This window comes from Dicentrarchus labrax, unplaced genomic scaffold (assembly GCF_905237075.1).
Source record: "Dicentrarchus labrax unplaced genomic scaffold, dlabrax2021, whole genome shotgun sequence".
Taxonomy (NCBI): Eukaryota; Metazoa; Chordata; class Actinopteri; family Moronidae; genus Dicentrarchus; species Dicentrarchus labrax.
In genome coordinates this window covers 14,205,109-14,223,643 of record NW_026136724.1, presented here as the reverse complement: position 1 = coordinate 14,223,643, position 18,535 = coordinate 14,205,109, and the positions used below count along the sequence as shown (strand labels likewise).

General features: G+C 41.1%; 1 protein-coding gene across 4 annotated transcripts in view; it reads right to left on the bottom strand.

Annotated features, from left to right (window-relative positions):
• The window catches only part of iqsec3a (IQ motif and Sec7 domain ArfGEF 3a), a 105,740-nt gene that overhangs the window by 31,723 nt on the left and 55,482 nt on the right, over positions 1 to 18,535 (bottom strand). For all 4 annotated transcript variants that reach the window (XM_051391945.1, XM_051391944.1, XM_051391946.1 and 1 more), the window contains one exon: positions 14,660 to 15,963. In XM_051391945.1, coding sequence (XP_051247905.1) covers positions 14,660 to 15,963 — 1,304 coding nt within the window. The remainder of the gene's footprint in view (positions 1 to 14,659; positions 15,964 to 18,535) is intronic.

Below are 18,535 nucleotides of genomic sequence, written 5' to 3'. Positions count from 1 at the left end.
GATGAGTTTTTTCTTGTGTTTCTACAGTTATGTGCTTTTATGTAAGCGCAAATAATTGTTAACATATGGTATTTCTTAAATGGAGTTTGGCATAATATTGTCCTGGGATAATGCAGGAAGGGTCATGGTTTAATTAAAATTGCTAAAGTAACTAAATAAGTAATAACCACAATGGTGGGAATAATAAGTATGTAGTTATAATAATAATAATGATAATAATAGTAATAATAATAATAACAATAATAAGTAATGCTATCAATAACATGAATAACAATATTTATATTAATAAATAATACATAATTAAGAAAGAAAACTATTCTTACTGTGCAGTCATAGGCAGTTACAACAGTCTGAGTGTCTTCTTCCTCACAAAATAAATCTAACTTGATGTTTTATTACATTACTAAATCTGTATTACTTGTGTCATGTGTAACAAGTTGAAATAGATGGCTAATTAAGAATTTCAGTGTCTTTTGTGACATTTAATTAGCACAGTAATCCTTTGTCCTCTCTAGCTAGCGAGTGCTAGCACATTCATACCTTGTTCTGTCTAGCTAGCTTGTGCTAGAACATTAGTAGCTTATCCTCTCTAGCAAGCAAGGCATTTAAATTAATTAGCTAGCCTTCTAATACCTTCTTCTACCTACTAATTCTCTTTAGCTAGCTAGCTAGAGCTAGCACACATAAACACATTAACCAGAGCTGGCGCTAAACTACGTGCTAATCGCTAGCTAACCGCTAATCGCTAGCTATGTGCTAATCGCTAGCGAAGCGCTAATCGCTAGCGAGCGCTAATCGCTAGCTAAGTGCTAGCTTTGGTTAATTTGTTTAATTGTATTATGCTCCTGAAGGAAAGCTAATGTAAATTAAGGAACAGCTCATAGTAGGGTAAAATATTTAAGGTGTATTGAACTTATTTTGTGTTAATATTAAAATCATTCAGCTTTAAATTGTTTGCTTGTTAGCCACCTGCTAATTATCTTTAGCTAGACAGCTAGCGCTAGATTATTAATGCCATTAATCCTCCCTATAGCATATTAATATCATGTCATTCTCTTTAGCTAGCTAGCTAGAGCTAGCACACATAAACACATAAACCAAAGCTAGCGCTTAGCTACGTGCTAATCGCTAGCTACGTGCTAATTGCTAGCTAACCGCTAATCGCTAGCTTCATGCTAATCGCTAGCTAAGCGCTAATCGCTAGCTAACTGCTAAGTGCTAATCGCTAATCAATAGCTAAGTGCTAGCTTTGGTTAATGTGTTTAATTGTATTATGCTCCTGAAGGAGTGCTAATGTAAATTAAGGAACAGCTCATAGTAGGGTAAAATATTTAAGGTGTATTGAACTTATTTTGTGTTAATATTAAAATCATTCAGCTTTAAATTGTTTGTTTGTTAGCCACCTTCTAATTATCTTTAGCTAGCCAGCTAGCTAGCGCTAGCTTATTAATGCCTTGTCATTCTCTGTAGCTAGCTGTGTGTGTGTGTGTGTGTGAGCAGGCTTTGGTTGTCATGGCAATCAGGGGAGCCCACAGCAGCTGCGCACACTCTCTCTCTGTCTCTAACTCCTCAGAGAGACAGAAACATTTAAAATGAATCCCCTCAAAAGCATGTCCAGGAACGACCGAAATGAAAACCGAAAAGACCGTGGGCGTTGTCATCTTGTTGACTATAGCACTGCCAAGTTTCAGTGGTTAAAGTTAAAAAATGTGACCTGGGGAGATTGAGAGAGAAGAGGTTCAACGAGCGTGTTTCATGATTGCTCCTCTAAAATTAACATGGGAGTAGATGGGGCCGTGAGAGGGAGTTGCTGGCGCATCAGTGCGTCTACCGCCAAAACTATTTGTCTGACAGCTTCAGCAGTAGTATCACTGCGACCCCAACGGATTTACCTACATTTCTATCTATAAATTATTTCTGTAGAGTGAAATTTGTGGCCATGACAGCAGTTTACAAATTTATTTTTCAACAAATTTTTCCCTTCTCCCCACACTCTAGCGATGATGTCACGCACTCTGGCAGTTTTTTTCAGTTGGAGGTTCTCGCAATACACACCCATTCATTTTTTTGACCGGTTTTTGGCGATTTATCGGCAAACCGTTTGGCGAAATTCTTAGAAAAGTCATAGCACTCGATTCCCGGCCGAGCCGCACGTTTTGATACCTTTTTTGTGTATGTGCGACAAAAGCTGCGGGAGAAGAAGCGCGCCGAAAAACGTACGGAAGAAGAATAATAACTAGAAAATTCCTAAAGCAATTTTGATTGTGCCTTGCTCTGGCCCATATGTTAATACCATGTCTACGTGCTAACCGCTAATCGCTAGCTCTGCGCTAATCGCTAGCTAAGTGCTAACCGCTAATCGCTAGCTAAGTGCTAGCTTTGGTTAATGTGTTTAATTGTATTATGCTCCTGAAGGAGTGCTGATGTAAATTAAGGAACAGCTCATAGTAGGGTAAAATGTTTAAGGTGTATTGTTCTTATTTTGTGTTAATATTAAAATCATTCAGCTTTAAATTGTTTGTTTGTTAGCCCCCTTCTAATTATCTTTAGCTAGCCAGCTAGCGCTAGATTATTAATGCCATGTAATCCTCCCTATAGCATATTGATAACCTGTCATCCTCCTTAGCTAGCGCTAGCATATTAATATCATGTCATTCTCTTTAGCTAGCTAGCTAGAGCTAGCACACATAAACACATAAACCAAAGCTAGCGCTTAGCTACGTGCTAATCGCTAGCTACATGCTAATCGCTAGCTACATGCTAATCGCTAGCTAAGCGCTAATCGCTAGCTAAGTGCTAGCTTTGGTTAATGTGTTTAATTGTATTATGCTCCTGAAGGAGTGCTAATGTAAATTAAGGAACAGCTCATAGTAGGGTAAAATATTTAAGGTGTATTGTTCTTATTTTGTGTTAATATTAAAATCATTCAGCTTTAAATTGTTTGCTTGTTAGCCACCTGCTAATTATCTTTAGCTAGCCAGCTAGCGCTAGCTTATTAATGTCTTGTCATTCTCTGTAGCTAGCTGTGTGTGTGTGTGTGTGTGTGTGAGCAGGCTTTGGTTGTCATGGCAATCAGGGGAGCCCACAGCAGCTGCGCACGCTCTCTCTCTGTCTCTAACTCCTCAGAGAGACAGAAACATTTAAAATGAATCCCCTCAAAAGCATGGCCAGGAACGACCGAAATGAAAACCGAAAAGACCGTGAGCGTCGTCATCTTGTTGACTATAGCAGTGCCGAGTTTCAGTGGCTAAAGTTAAAAAATGTGACCTGGGGAGATTGAGAGAGAAGAGGTTCAACGAGCGTTTTTCAAGATTTGTCCTCTAAAATTAATATGGGAGTAGATGGGGCCGTGAGAGGGCGTTGCTGGCGCATCAGTGCGTCTCCCGCCAAAACTATTTGTCTGACAGCTTCAGCAGTGGTATCACTGCGACCCCAACGAATTTACCTACGTTTCTATCTATAAATTATTTCTGTAGAGTGAAATTTGTGGCCATGACAGCAGTTTACAAATTTATTTTTCAACAAATTTTTCCTTTCTCCCCACACTCTAGCGATGATGTCACGCACTCTGGCAGTTTTTTTCAGTTGGAGGTTCTCGCAATACACACCCATTCATTTTTTTGACCGGTTTTTGGCGATTTATCGGCAAACCGTTTGGCGAAATTCTTAGAAAAGTCATAGCACTCGATTCCCGGCCGAGCCGCACGTTTTGATACCTTTTTTGTGTATGTGCGACAAAAGCTGCGGGAGAAGAAGCGCGCCGAAAAACGTACGGAAGAAGAATAATAACTAGAAAATTCCTAAAGCAATTTTGATTGTGCCTTGCTCTGGCCCATATGTTAATACCATGTCTACGTGCTAACCGCTAATCGCTAGCTGTGCGCTAATCGCTAGCTAAGTGCTATCGCTAATTGCTAGCTAGTGCTAGCTTTGGTTATGTGTTTAATTGTATTTTGTCCTGAGGAGTGCTAATGTAAATTAAGGAACAGCTCATAGTAGGGTAAAATATTTAAGGTGTATTGTTCTTATTTTGTGTTAATATTAAAATATTGTTTAATTGTTTGTTGTTAGCCCCTTTAATTATTTTGTGCGTGCTAGATTATTAATGCCATGTAATCCTCCCTATAGCATATTGATAACCTGTCATCCTCCTTAGCTAGCGCTAGGATATTAATATCATGTCATTCTCTTTAGCTAGCTAGCTAGAGCTAGCACACATAAACACATAAACCAAAGCTAGCGCTTAGCTACGTGCTAATCGCTAGCTACATGCTAATCGCTAGCTACATGCTAATCGCTAGCTAAGTGCTAATCGCTAGCTAAGTGCTAGCTTTGGTTAATGTGTTTAATTGTATTATGCTCCCAAAGGAGTGCTAATGTAAATTAAGGAACAGCTCATAGTAGGGTAAAATATTTAAGGTGTATTGAACTTATTTTGTGTTAATATTAAAATCATTCAGCTTTAAATTGTTTGCTTGTTAGCCACCTGCTAATTATCTTTAGTAGCCAGCTAGCTCTAGATTATTAATGCCATGTAATCCTCCCTATAGCATATTGATAACCTGTCCTCCTTAGCTAGGCTGATATTATATCATGTATTCTCTTTGCTAGCTAGCTAGAGTAAACTAACACATAAACCAAAGTAGCGCTTAGCTACGTGCTAATCGCTAGCTAACCGCTAATCGCTAGCTAAGTGCTAGCTTTGGTTAATGTGTTTAATTGTATTATGCTCCTGAAGGAGTGCTAATGTAAATTAAGGAACAGCTCATAGTAGGGTAAAATATTTAAGGTGTATTGAACTTATTTTGTGTTAATATTAAAATCATTCAGCTTTAAATTGTTTGCTTGTTAGCCACCTGCTAATTATCTTTAGCTAGCCAGCTAGCGCTAGATTATTAATGCCATGTAATCCTCCCTATAGCATATTGATAACCTGTCATCCTCCTTAGCTAGCGCTAGCATATTAATATCATGTCATTCTCTTTAGCTAGCTAGCTAGAGCTAGCACACATAAACACATAAACCAAAGCTAGTGCTTAGCTACGTGCTAATCGCTAGCTAACCGCTAATCGCTAGCTACATGCTAATCGCTAGCTAAGCGCTAATCGCTAGCTAAGTGCTAGCTTTGGTTAATGTGTTTAATTGTATTATGCTCCTGAAGGAGTGCTAATGTAAATTAAGGAACAGCTCATAGTAGGGTAAAATATTTAAGGTGTATTGTTCTTATTTTGTGTTAATATTAAAATCATTCAGCTTTAAATTGTTTGCTTGTTAGCCACCTGCTAATTGTCTTTAGCTAGCCAGCTAGCGCTAGCTTATTAATGTCTTGTCATTCTCTGTAGCTAGCTGTGTGTGTGTGTGTGTGTGTGTGTGAGCAGGCTTTGGTTGTCATGGCAATCAGGGGAGCCCACAGCAGCTGCGCACGCTCTCTCTCTGTCTCTAACTCCTCAGAGAGACAGAAAACATTTAAAATGAATCCCCTCAAAAGCATGGCCAGGAACGACCGAAATGAAAACCGAAAAGACCGCGGGCGTCGTCATCTTGTTGACTATAGCGCTGCCGAGTTTCAGTGGCTAAAGTTAAAAAATGTGACCTGGGGAGATTGAGAGAGAAGAGGTTCAACGAGCGTGTTTCAAGATTCCTCCTCTAAAATTAACATGGGAGTAGATGGGGCCGTGAGAGGGCGTTGCTGGCGCATCAGTGCGTCTCCCGCCAAAACTATTTGTCTGACAGCTTCAGCAGTAGTATCACTGCGACCCCAACGGATTTACCTACGTTTCTATCTATAAATTATTTCGGTAGAGTGAAATTTGTGGCCATGACAGCAGTTTACAAATTTATTTTTTCGACAAATTTTTCCCTCTCCCCACACTCTAGCGATGATGTCACGCACTCTGGCAGTTTTTTTCGGTTGGAGGTTCTCGCAATACACACCCATTCATTTTTTGGACCGGTTTTTGGCGATTTATCGGCAAACCGTTTGGCGAAATTCTTAGAAAAGTCATAGCACTACCATTCCCGGCCGAGCCGCACGTTTTGATACCTTTTTTGTGTATGTGCGACAAAAGCTGCGGGAGAAGAAGCGCGCCGAAAAAACGTGCGGAAGAATAATAAGTTTAATAAGCATAATAAGAGAAGAGTAGTATTGTGCTTGCTTATGCAAGGCACAATAATAAGCCCGAGGAATAGTAGTATTGTGCTTGCTTATGCAAGGCACAATAATAAGCCCGAGGAAGAGTAGTATTGTGCTTGCTTTGCAAGGCACAATAACTATTTATAACCCTATTAGACACAGAGGATAGTTGCTCTAGGGAGGCTACCACATTATTGCCACAGCTCTTCCTCTCCGGTCTCTATACAGTGTTTAAACCACAGCCTTTACATAACGGAGCAGTGTGTGTGCACCACAGCTAATGGGTTTAGTAAGGCGAGGGCGGGACAGAGGGGAGGGTAGAGGGAAGGATAAAGGGCAGGATATAAGGAGGAGACTGGAAGAAGACCAGACAGAGCAGATGTGCGAGAATGGGGAATGCGAGGACAGAGAGGGAGGACGATGAGCGCAGGCTTGAGTGCCTGAAAGCATCTGCTGTGCCTCGGCACACTCTCAGCTTCTGTAGCTCACCCTCTCAGCTGAAGGTGATGTCTCGCCAAATGAATTTTGGCAGATATCACTCATTTGATGTTTGTCCAACAACAGATGGATCACACATGGTGATTATTATTCGTAATCAGAGTGGATGGAGGGATGAAGATAGGGTAGGAAAGGGAGCAAATGGCGCAGGAGATGCACGATGGATGGAGTGGTGCAGAGCGGGAAGTGTACTCCTTAGAGAATCAGAAGCATGGGTTGTTTTTTTCAAATGCTTAAAGCAACCCTGTTTACACTTTTCATGATGATTTCATTTTTCTCAGTACTGTAATGTTATAACACAATGGCTTTAACACAGAAGGCTTCTGGGTTGCATCCCATCTCCGATATACCTCCTACTGCAATCATGTCTCCTAGAAATGACTTATATACTACTGAGTTGTTTTTCCAGTTCCGTTTTGATGGGGATTGTTATTGTTAGATGGATTACGTTCACAGACAGTGCTTTCAATCGAAGGAAGTGTGTATCTATACTCCAATGTGGATTGGTTTTGGCAACAAAATCCCTTCAGTGAAGGTTAGGGAACAATTGTGGTTTCAGTAAAAATGTCCATACTGCTAACATGTTCTGTCTCGTCCTTTAAGTCACTGTTGACTTTATCAAATATTAACCAAGACAACAATTTTTCCTTAACCTAACCAAAGTGTTGTGACCACCCAACATAGCCATAAAATCATGCTTTTGTGACTGTAATTTGGCACTGTGGGAAAACAAATGAAAAACATTATCAATGAAAATGTATGATCAGTATCAACATTTTGCAGTATGTACAGTATATACATAATTTCAAGGAAACATGGTTGCCTTCAGTCAACAGTGGTTTAAACCAACTGTACTCAATTAGTTTTATTGTCCTAATCTTAACCAGACCTTCACCATAGTGATATCATATCGGTCATTTGGGAGCAAACAGACAAATTACCTCTTTTGCCATTTACGTATGTGTACTGGGTGGATGGAGCAGTTGATTCACAGGATACTGACCAAGGTTGAAATGTGAAAGGCAGACATAGACACACACACATGCACACAAAATAGGGGAAGGAGTGCAAGAGATGGGACCCAGGTGTCATGCTGAAATGACAACTCCCAAGTAAACTGCTACATGCCCAGACATCTTTCTTCTTCACACACACTTTCCTTGCCTCCTTCTCGCACACACACACTGTTATTTTTTTCATCTCGGACTGACACTCCATCATAAAAACACCATTCCCTCACCGCCTTGATATAACTTTTATTGGCCCTCTATTTTAGATCTATTTCAGATGTTGCACAGTGGCTGTAGAACTGTGTTTTATGGCCTTTACAAGTGCTTAACTGTCAGCACTGCATGTTGCCTATTTCTCCAGATGCGCACATTTCTGTTTCATTACTAACTAGTGATAGATTGATGGCCGGTTAGTGCCCCTGTGCATTTTTCTGAGTGGGAACACGATTGGGTGGTTTGACTGCAAACGCTTCAAAGCCCTGAATCATTACACCGATATGGACTTGGTGTTGCAAACGCTGCTCTTGTCCATCAAGTGTGCTGTTGCTGAAAGGGCAAGAATATAGTGATATGGCTGCTTTTCCTTTCCTGAAGTTAGCATTTCTTTTTCTTTTCAATAAGGGCAGTCGTTTCCAACCTTTTTTTTTTCTCGATTTTTGGGTGCCCTCTCAGATGAATCCATTTGATATGTTCATATGTTCATTTGAACTCTGAAATGATTTTAAACTTTATGTTTTTTAACACAATTTAAAAGTGAATATTTAGATTTTTTATTAATATTTAGTACTTCTAATTAGAGTGTCAGGAGCTCGATATTTCCACAATTTATTTATTACTTTCACACCTCCACCAGTGCCTCCATCAGGGGGGTATTCTATGCTACTCATGGCTTCACTACCATCTTAAAATACGATGACACAATGGGGCCTGATTGCCAACATTTGTTATTTTTTGTTCACTATTAAAGAAGTCTCTCCTGAACAGGCTTTTTCCCTTAGGAAAGCTATTCTTAAAAGTTCAGAATAGAAATAGAAGGTTGGTCTAAGGTTAGCGCTGTTGGATCAAAGAATAACAGCTTAACATCCGACAGACAAATCAAAATTTAAACCTATTCAGACAAACCACTGATTAGACTGGAAAGAAAAACTGGGTTCCCAAACTATTTTGAGCCCAATTGCCCCGTTGTGGTTCAGTAATGATCTGAAACTGAAAAAAACATATTCAAAATCAAAGGATATTTTGTGGGAAATGTGGTTACAACAGTATTCTTCCCTGTCATGCAACACTGTGGGGACATCGACGAAATGGAAGATTTAATCATTTAATCGTTCTGCTTTTGGGTCCAAAACTGTTTCAAATGTAAATAATACATAGTGTTTATCCATGTTAGGATAGTCATTATTGAAGAAAAGTCATCAATACAACAGGCGATTCCAAACTTACATAAAAGTGTAATTTCTATTTTTTCTAATGAGCTGTGCTTCTCTACAATCTTGGTCCGCCTGTCAATTGCCTCCTCTGTTCGCCATCTGGAATTCAGAGTTAGTAATTATGTGCTGGGTCATTTAGCACCAGGGGCAGAATGTTAATACTGGCAAGGTTTGTGTATGCACAAACAAGCACAAACCATACATACACTGAGCTCTTTCCTCCTGGCACGTCAGGTTATCATTCTCAAGGAGCTGGGCAGGCTTTGCTGAGCTGCTGTGTTAATTAGCCTTCCTTGACATATGTATTCAGATCTGTCTTTTTCTGTCTACCGCACACCCTCTCTTCACACTTATGCCATCACCTTATAAGTCCATGCCACCTTTTATTTAATTCAGAAAGCTCTCTGGTGTCCAATCAATGCTCTCGCTACACTATACCGCAGGAGTGAGAATTAAGGATACGTCTAAACCCAGTGGTATAAAATGAAAAAGTCATGCATACAAAAAGAGAAATCTACTCAGGAATCTGTCATTAATGTCACACCTGCTCACATCATCATCCTCTCTCCCTGCTGAAGGTTTGGTACCAGCTCCCTTGTGTGATGCCAGTGTCCTTGACACACTCTCCCCTCCCATAATGGACTCATTGTCATTCCATCCACACTCAAGGTGGAAACTTTCTCAAGTGGTCTCTCTCTCTCGCTCTCTCTCTCTCCGCCACCTTTTTGTGTCTCTTTCAGTTCCTCTCTCTTGCTTTTGCACTCCATTTCCATCACTCGCTGTTGTATCTTTTTTTATTCTTGTGCAGGCGGGTGCACGCAAACACCCGAAACTTCTGACTTTTCCTCCCTTTTAATTTACTTTCTCCCCCTGCCGTTCTTGCTCCTGCCGCTAAGGTTGCGCATAGACCACCTGCTGCAAGACAAACACACACTCATACACACTCAGACATTACATTACCCAACTGTGGGCATATGCGTGAGCTTTTTTTGTCCGCATGATCAAGCAATACCCAAGCTTTAGCCCAAAGCAAACAGCCCTGTTTAAGATGCAAAGGATACAACAGCGCAGGTATTAGAGGGAGGATACGAACTGGTGGAACTAATAAGCCTCAAGCTCGATTGCCCTCTCTCTCTCTCTACTTTTGCTCTCCTTTCCTCATTCTGTCTCTCTCTTCTCTTGCAGCCAATTTATTAAAAGTCAGCTTATCTTTCAAGGTGTTTGATCGGGGGAATGAGAAGAGGGGATTGCAAATAGACAGAAAAGGCTAGGAAGCCGGTCATTTTATGAAAATTGTCTCAGAAGTGTCACAGAACCTCGTAATCAAACTGGAAACTTTCATTAAACAGTCATTACAAATGTGTACCATCCTCACTTCACCCCTCATAATGAAAAAAAACCCAGCTGAGTGTTTCAAATACAATTTGAAAAAACAGACAAATGATCTGCTGTTCAGACAGACAATATCAAGGTAGACATGTTTGAAACTAACTGTACAGAAAATGGTCAATTTAGAGTCTGACCAAGTGATCTTTTATTGTTAAAACTGACTTTGTAGGTACACTTGCTAAGTCTAGTCTAACTGCTAAGCTCAACTACAATTTCCTCAAAGTAGTACCAATATGTCCTCTGCACATATAAAGTAATCTGGGGTAGGTAGGGGTAGAAATAATGCTTGGAAAGTGTCGTTGCCAGGGATCAAGTCTCAACTCATACCTTATATTACCTGTGCCAGTGTGTTCACTTTAGGTTTATATTTCAATTATTTTAGTTTGTAGTTTTAGTTTTTTTTCTCATTTGTGCGTGATTCAATTCTGACCTTGAATCCTGGCTGATTTAGTTTCCAAACAAGAACTCTGTCATTTAAGTAGTTTTCCTGAGTTTAGCTGGCCCCAAACTTTATTCCCTTATTCAATGTGTCCTTCACAGGGCGACATCATTTGTCTGTGCCTTCCAAAAACCCACTGTTTGAAATGAAATCTGTTTTACATGTGACAAAGCTGTGGTTAAGGTCTGGTTATACTGTTACTTTGTTCAGGTTAGGAGACCTTCGTTGTCATGGTTACAGTAATAGACGTGGATAAGGTTATGGAACAATCACCTGACTTACTCCTTTGCTCCCGTCATTATTATCAAAACTGTACTACATGTATTATATAACTAACGATTATATACATATTTGATATCCACAAGTTACAGGCCTAACATGCCACGTGATGAAGGAACATGCAATAATCTTTTCTGTACAGTCGACAACATTTGTTGGCAGATCAGAGTTTCTGACACGGATGAGGACAGTTGTTGGACAGAATGAGCCGATTTACCCAAAACTTATAAACAGAATTTATTTATTTGACTTGATATCATAAGACAATCCTGTAACATTATATAGTATAATTAGATCAATGCTGCACACTGTTTGGTTGGCTGAAATGACTTAAATCAAGTATAAAAAACATTATGAGGAGAATAGTTACTCAAGAAATTCTTTTGTGCATATTAACAGCAACATTTGAGTTTGAGTCCTTGCCTGACTATATGAGAATGACACCTTTTAGTATTTTATATAACATGGGGCACGGCTGATTGCTGTTGATATGCACCAGGGAACAAATCTCTGATGTTATTTAATAAAAAAAATTTATGTTTATTGCAATTTCTATATAAACCCCCTTGCCTTTGAAAATGGAAATATAAATACAGACTCAAATTTACTTGACAGCTTCACAACTCTCTTTAAGGCCTTTCATTTTTTTGTCCTGGTAATTATTCCGACTGCATCTTCCATCTAGTAACTGCAAAGCTCGTTCCTGCTCCTCCTGTTTTCAGTGTCACGCTCCAGCATTGAGTCAAAGTTAATCGGCTTTATTGTGCATTTCTATTGCGCTGCAGAGCTTGGCATGAGCAAAAAAAGATAATGTGTGTTTATGAGCTCCAATCTTCTAAATTTGTATTAGATGGCTTAATTGGGGCAATATCTTAAGGAAATCTTGTAGTGCTTTTGCACCCAAGGGAACACAGTGTATTTTGCCACACTGCAAGATATTTTGTAAAGCAAGGGGAGCTTCTACAGAAATGGTTGAGGTGGCAGGGCAGCTCGGATTGAAATGTTAACAAATTTTTCATTCCAGTTCCCAAGGTGCCGGTTCACACAGTGCTGAAGGAACTTTTAATTACATTCACGACTCGCAGCGGAATGACTAATGAGAATTTTAGGCTTTGTGGATCGTTGCCATTATTTTTTTTAATTCACTCCTCGTGTATTCCACTTAATTGTACCCAGCTTCCCCGTCAGTGGTTGAGCTCAACTTGTAATATATGTGAGCGAGTCCAGTGCATTTATTTGAATATGTGGGGTGTTTAGGTCCTTTAGGGTATGTTTTGGGTGAAAAGCTAATAGAGCATATGGTAAATCTCCCTATTTAAAGATTCCTTCCAAGTATGCTGTCGGCTGCTGAGCGCATTTTCAGGAGTCATGTGGTTACAAACATTCTTAAAAGGAGAATTCAGGGTTTTGTTGAGCAAATAGTCTGAGCTGTTTCGAGGGGTAAACCAACCTAAAGTCATGCTGGGACGTTCCATTTTACTCTTGCTTCTCTGAATATGTGATTGCTTTGATCGTGTTAATTATGGGAACTAGCTGGAGGTCAAACTTTAAATTTTCTGCTACCAAACTGAGTAAGGTTGACACACATCTCAAGGTTTCAGTGTTTGTGTGATTCAGTCAGTTCTGGCCCCATACACCGTTGTCGCCATGGTAACGCTTTTTCTTCCTATCTCTCGCTGCCATGTAACCACCTTGCACCTGTCTGGAGCGCGTCTTGGGAGGTCTTATCTGGTTTTGACTTTGTCATTCTTCACTCGGCAGCGTTTGGGGAGGGATGAATTCACAATGACTGAAAAGCTGCAAACAGGAAACACAAGCCAGCTTTTCAAGACAGGCATGTTTTTCTTCTGCTGACAATTTGTGAAGCCGCAGAGGAAAATGCAATGGGAGTTGGTGGTGTTGGTAGGAATACAAGAGCTACCTGTATCGGGTCTCACACCTGGGTTCTTGGCATTAAAAGATGCACTTTAAGACTGGCACATTATACCTGGCACAAATGTCAGATCAATTGTATATATTGTAGCACTATTGACTGTGCTAACCCCCTTACACTGAGCAGGGACTGTCCAATCCTAGTTTAGCAAACATAAAGGCACTATCAAAGTCTTTATACTTTTTTAAGCAGTGCGCGAGCAATATTTAATTCGTTTGGATGGACGTGTCTTTTTCCAACATGTTCAAAAAACAAAACACAAGAACAAAAGGAATGTGATTCCCTACTCTAACATTAGCTGTAATTAGCCCGTCTGGCTAACTAGCTTACCCCCTGCAGTAGTAACTGAGCATTACTTCCAAAGCCAAGGGGCACAACATCAATCATCAAGTCATCGACTAGTTAGCTAGTTAGTTAGCTAGCTGAGCCAGATGTGAACAAATTATGTTAAAAAACTGTTCCCAACTACCTTATAAACTGTGTTTCCCCATAGATTTTAGGGTACATGTAGCTTTAGTCCATGTAGCCTTCAAGTACATATTTTTACATATTTTTGTTTGAAAATTATTCCACTAGAGTCAGCAACTCATGGAGCCAATGTTAGCTCAAGTAGTTAGCGAGCTACAGCTTATTTGTCAGCGACAGTTGACTGTCACTTCATCCAGCAAATTGACGGTTGTCAGCTAGAAAAGAGAAGCCGTGTTTTGTCTCTGTCTGAAATCAAGGACCCATTGTTTTAAAAATGACAAAATTACTGCATATGTTTTGTTTGAGAATGAAGAGATTGACATGGGTAGCAACAGGGGTGTGGGCCTTTGTCAACTGTCATTTCCACCATGTCTGGGTACTATGTACGTTATCATTAATTGTCTCAGCTCATCTCAAAAAGGTACTCAAATTTACTTCACGTCGTTCCTTTTTGCTTATACATCAATTTTCACACACTTCCCTGTCTCAGTAATCCATCCTCTTCTGTTTTTGTCCTTGTCTTGTTTCTTAGAAAGAAGGCACCTCAGATCTAGCTAGAGACTTGGTTTCTTTCTGTTTGTTCTTTCGGCACAATGGGGACCTGTGAGGAAAAGTGCTTTCTTTGCTCTTTGAGTCCAGAGGGCCCCATCAAACTTCAGGTGCACGTAGAGGAGGGGTGGAGGTAGTCTGTTTCATAAATCTCACTTCACTCTCTCTTTTATCCTTCCCAGTAATAATTTTCATCAGAATATGCATTCTTCCTTTGTCTCTGTATCAGCAGATTTAATGAATTTAACACCTTACAAGAAGAACAATCACATTACTTATTTTTGGAAATAAGGAAGAAATGAGAAGCTAATTTCACTCCTCTGAAACTTAATTTAAGAAAAATAACTTAACGGACACAAAAAACTATTTCTGTCTCTTTGAGATGATTTATTTTGTGTTTCACTGCAGTTAATGATGGCAAACCAGGAGCAGTGATTCCGCAGTGATAACACAAAACCTCATCCTGATGTATTCTGCTGTTTTAAAAAGTTGGAATCATCTAAGCTCAAAAGAAAGACAGTGGCTACTCACACATTGAAGAGGTTGAGGCCAATGCGATAGAGGCGTTTTCGCATGACGTCAGTGGACAGCGTGGGAGATTTACAGCTGGCGGGGTTCTCACAGTGGTAGCGTGGCAGGCTGAGGATCATGGCCTGCAGTGCTTCCTTGGACGAGGCTTCAGATGTGGAGCGTGCCTCTGTTGATGTGCTGCTGCTGCTCATCTGCTCTGAGCTGTTGTCTGCTATCTCGGAGCCACACCTATTGACCTCCAGCGGCTCTACCACGGGCGAGCTCCTCAGCAGTACAGCCTCCTGTGGTGGAGGAATGTAAGAGGGTTCTGTGGGTGGTAGTGTCACCACCACAATCTCCTCTGGGCTTTGAGGAGCAGCCATCTTATCCAGAGGGGTAAGGAGGGTTTGCTCCTCCTCCCCCAGCTCTTCTTCACTTGGAGGAGGAGCAGGGAATTCAACATCCTGCTCATCTCCTTCTATTTCTGATTCTGGTGGTGGTGGGGGTTCTTGTGGGGGCGGTGGGGGATCTATGGGTTCAGCCGGGACCTCTGCAGGAGGAGGAGGGGGGTCTTGCGAGGGGACAGAAGGAATAGAAGCTGGAGTGGAGTTTGTTGTTGTGAAAGTGGGTGTAACAGAGGTGTAGGCTCCTTCTTGTTGGACACTGCCGAGGGTGACAGAAGTGGATGATTCCAGGACTGAAGATGAGACACGGAAGTTCTGGCTATCGATCTGTACTGTCACATCCCGGAACGCCATCATAAGCTTGCTCGCGCTTCTTGACAGGTCACTCGGGTCCACTGGGCCTTGAGGAATAGTTGACTCTCCCACACCACCTCCCTCTCCTCCTCCTCCTCCTCCACCTCCCACTCCTGCTGCTGCTGCTGCTGCTGCTGCTGCTGCACTGAAGGAGTCGGCACTGAACTGATAAGTGCCGCCTTCTTGCAGTGAGCACATGGTCTTCAGGCTCCAGTTGCTGAGTGCATCGTCTATGGACTTTGCCAGTGACTGGACCTGTTCAGTGAATGAGTCTTCCAGGTCGGTCAGGGTGCCACCAACTGTGGTGGGCAGAGATGGTGAGCGCACCAATGGGATGCCTGCCAAGTTGTAGCCTTCTGCCAGGGCCCGTTCAGCGGAGAAACCTTCCGTGTTTTGGACACGGACCTTGCGCAGGGAGATGCGTCGAGGAAGACGACTCTCAAGCAGCGAATTGCGGATCTTCTCAAAGTTCTTGCTGAGCTGGTACTGGCGGAAGGCAGTCTGGATCTTGCAGGCAGCGCGGCGGGAGATGAGGTGGCCACCGTATTTGAGCTCTAACATTTCGATCTATAAAATAGAAGAGAGGATACAAAGGGCAAAAATGAATTGCTGGAATTTCTGTACATCACCAATTCATTACATCAGGACAACTTGCAATTACTGATAAACACAACTGTCAGGACTCAAATATGACAGTCATAGCTGCATGTTGATTAGAAATTGATGAACAAACACAGATACACACAGATAGGTAAGGATAGGTAAAAACATTGGCATGGGCTCCTTATCTGTGACAACCATAATCCCCAATAACACAGACATCTGTATTTGGTTAGGGAGCATGCACGCCATGTCACTACCAGCGTTTAAACATTTTTAATATTCTCTTGCCTGTGGAGCATGGAAGATGATTATGGTATATGGGTTGAATAGCGGTGTGAAAAACCAGGTGGAGCGTTGGTGGAAAATAAATGAGCTGGACATTAAAAGAGGAATGAGATAATTGTGGTATGAAAAGAAAAATAAATGAAAATCCCAGGAGATGAAAAGGGTTGTAAAGTCCAACTTCTGGAAGGAGTAGGCAAAATTCAAATATTAAAGTACTCCAAATTCAAATAATAATATCCTCAGATGGTTCAGTAATTCTATTTTGCAAGCAGGCTTTGTAATGTGTGTACTGAAACTATATACAGCAGTTTGGTCAAAGCCACAGTTTGGAAAGGAGAGCACAGTAAAGGCTGACTCATGGCATTTGGACAAACTGTTAATTTCCTCAGCAAATAGAACTCATAATCTCTGCGAATTCCATAGAGAGGTCCTCCACGCAACTTTAAATTGTCTGAAACTGAACAAGCCATTAATCTTGCCTGTGAAAAATTGCTCAAATGCTGTGGGAACTAGATAGAGACGTTATATAGCCGCACTCATCTGGCAGCAGCTCAAACACCAGATGAGACCTCTTTGAGTTTCCCAGAACAATCAGGGTGTGGGTATCTTTGGAAGTGCCCAGAAAGAGCTCTTATCTTTTTGAGTCACTCTGAAATCCTTTTCATTCAGACTAAATCAATGAATATAATTCTGTTTCTGTTCTAACTTATTCAAGGGCACGAGTGTGGAGGAGGATTCAGCTTTGAAAAGAATAGCAGTGTCACATTCTGTCACTTTACAAATATGAATAAATGTACACGTTCTAAATATACTGCACAGAAGGTGCACATTAAAAATAGCATGGCATTTAATTCTAGGGAAAAGAAATCCTTGCTTTTCCCTCCCTCAGTGTTTTCTTTAGAAGCTGGCTTCTTGTATCAGGGTGATGAAACATGAGGATTAATTTGGTTCAAGTAAAATATCCGCCCTGTAAATGCAATTGAACGAATGGTTAGCATGGGCACGAAGGATCAAAATTTGACTTTTTGGCCGCTAATCTCCTTTCGCTTTAGTCCTGGACAAAGTCACCCAACCACCCTGTACGGTCTCCTGATATGCTGTAATGCCTCAAAGGTTTGCAATTTGTGATAAGTGGTTAGTTCAACAAGATGCAGCCTCTGCCGTTGTCACTGGAGGAATGGAATCACATACAAAGCTCTTTAGAAAAGTGAAATGACACTGAAAATCCATCTTATCTACTCCATTTACATTTCGCTGCAGAGCCTCAGCAGGCAAAGTGAGACATACTGAAAATATTAAGGTGGTTTCTGAATAGGACGGCGGTTTGGAGCTCTACTGTATCTGCTGACGGCCACTTCTCAGTAGCTGTCAGCTCTTGCAGACTTGTCAAACTCAGCCTGAATATTCATCACTTTTTAATCTGGATTGTTCTGTGACTGCGCTGTGTGCACTCTTGAAATGACAAGGTTAGCCTTATCGTCATGACTGCACTCCAAAATAGACCTTGTCTAGGGTTTGTTTCGTTTTTTAAGTTAGACGCAGAGGTAATATGATTGACCTCATTACTCAGAAAGGTGTCCTTCATCAGACAAATTCTGCAACGAGTTCCACTGCAGAGGTGCCCTTGAATGTGAGAAAGGGCCGTCAGTGTGGCTGCGTTTGATTAAATGTGGCAGTCGAGCTTGTTTGTTTTGCCTTCTGCGTAAGCCGGGTCGGGGATGATGAATAAAGCATTTGGGTCACGTTGCTTTCTTTATCAGAGTGAGTATCTGATATACTTTGCCATTCAGATGGAATTACAGCCACCAGGAAGAGCTGGGACATGATGTATAGTGGAAGGAAGCATGAAGAGATGGAAGAAAGTAAGAAAAGAACACAGGATTTGATGCCAATCGAGCAAGCATTGTGTTGGGGCTAGAGATGTGCCGGTATACCAAAGTGTGCTTAAACACTCTCAATACAAGCAACTTCTTTAATTACTGTGATTATCAACATTCAAAACCTCCAAATTCCAACGGACAGACGACCAGGCTGATTGTGTACTTGGCTTTAGCTGCTCTGTCAAAGACCAGCTACCAGCTAACATTATCTAGTAGACCTACTTTATGGGTTGCTAGATTGAGAGCATGCATCTTACATGACCAACAAAGAGGAAAGCTGTATATTAGATGGCACATATTGCATTCTTCCTCATGGTTTAGCTTCAACTCTGTCTGTATTTGTTAGTAGTGAGTTAGTAGTTAGTGCTGCA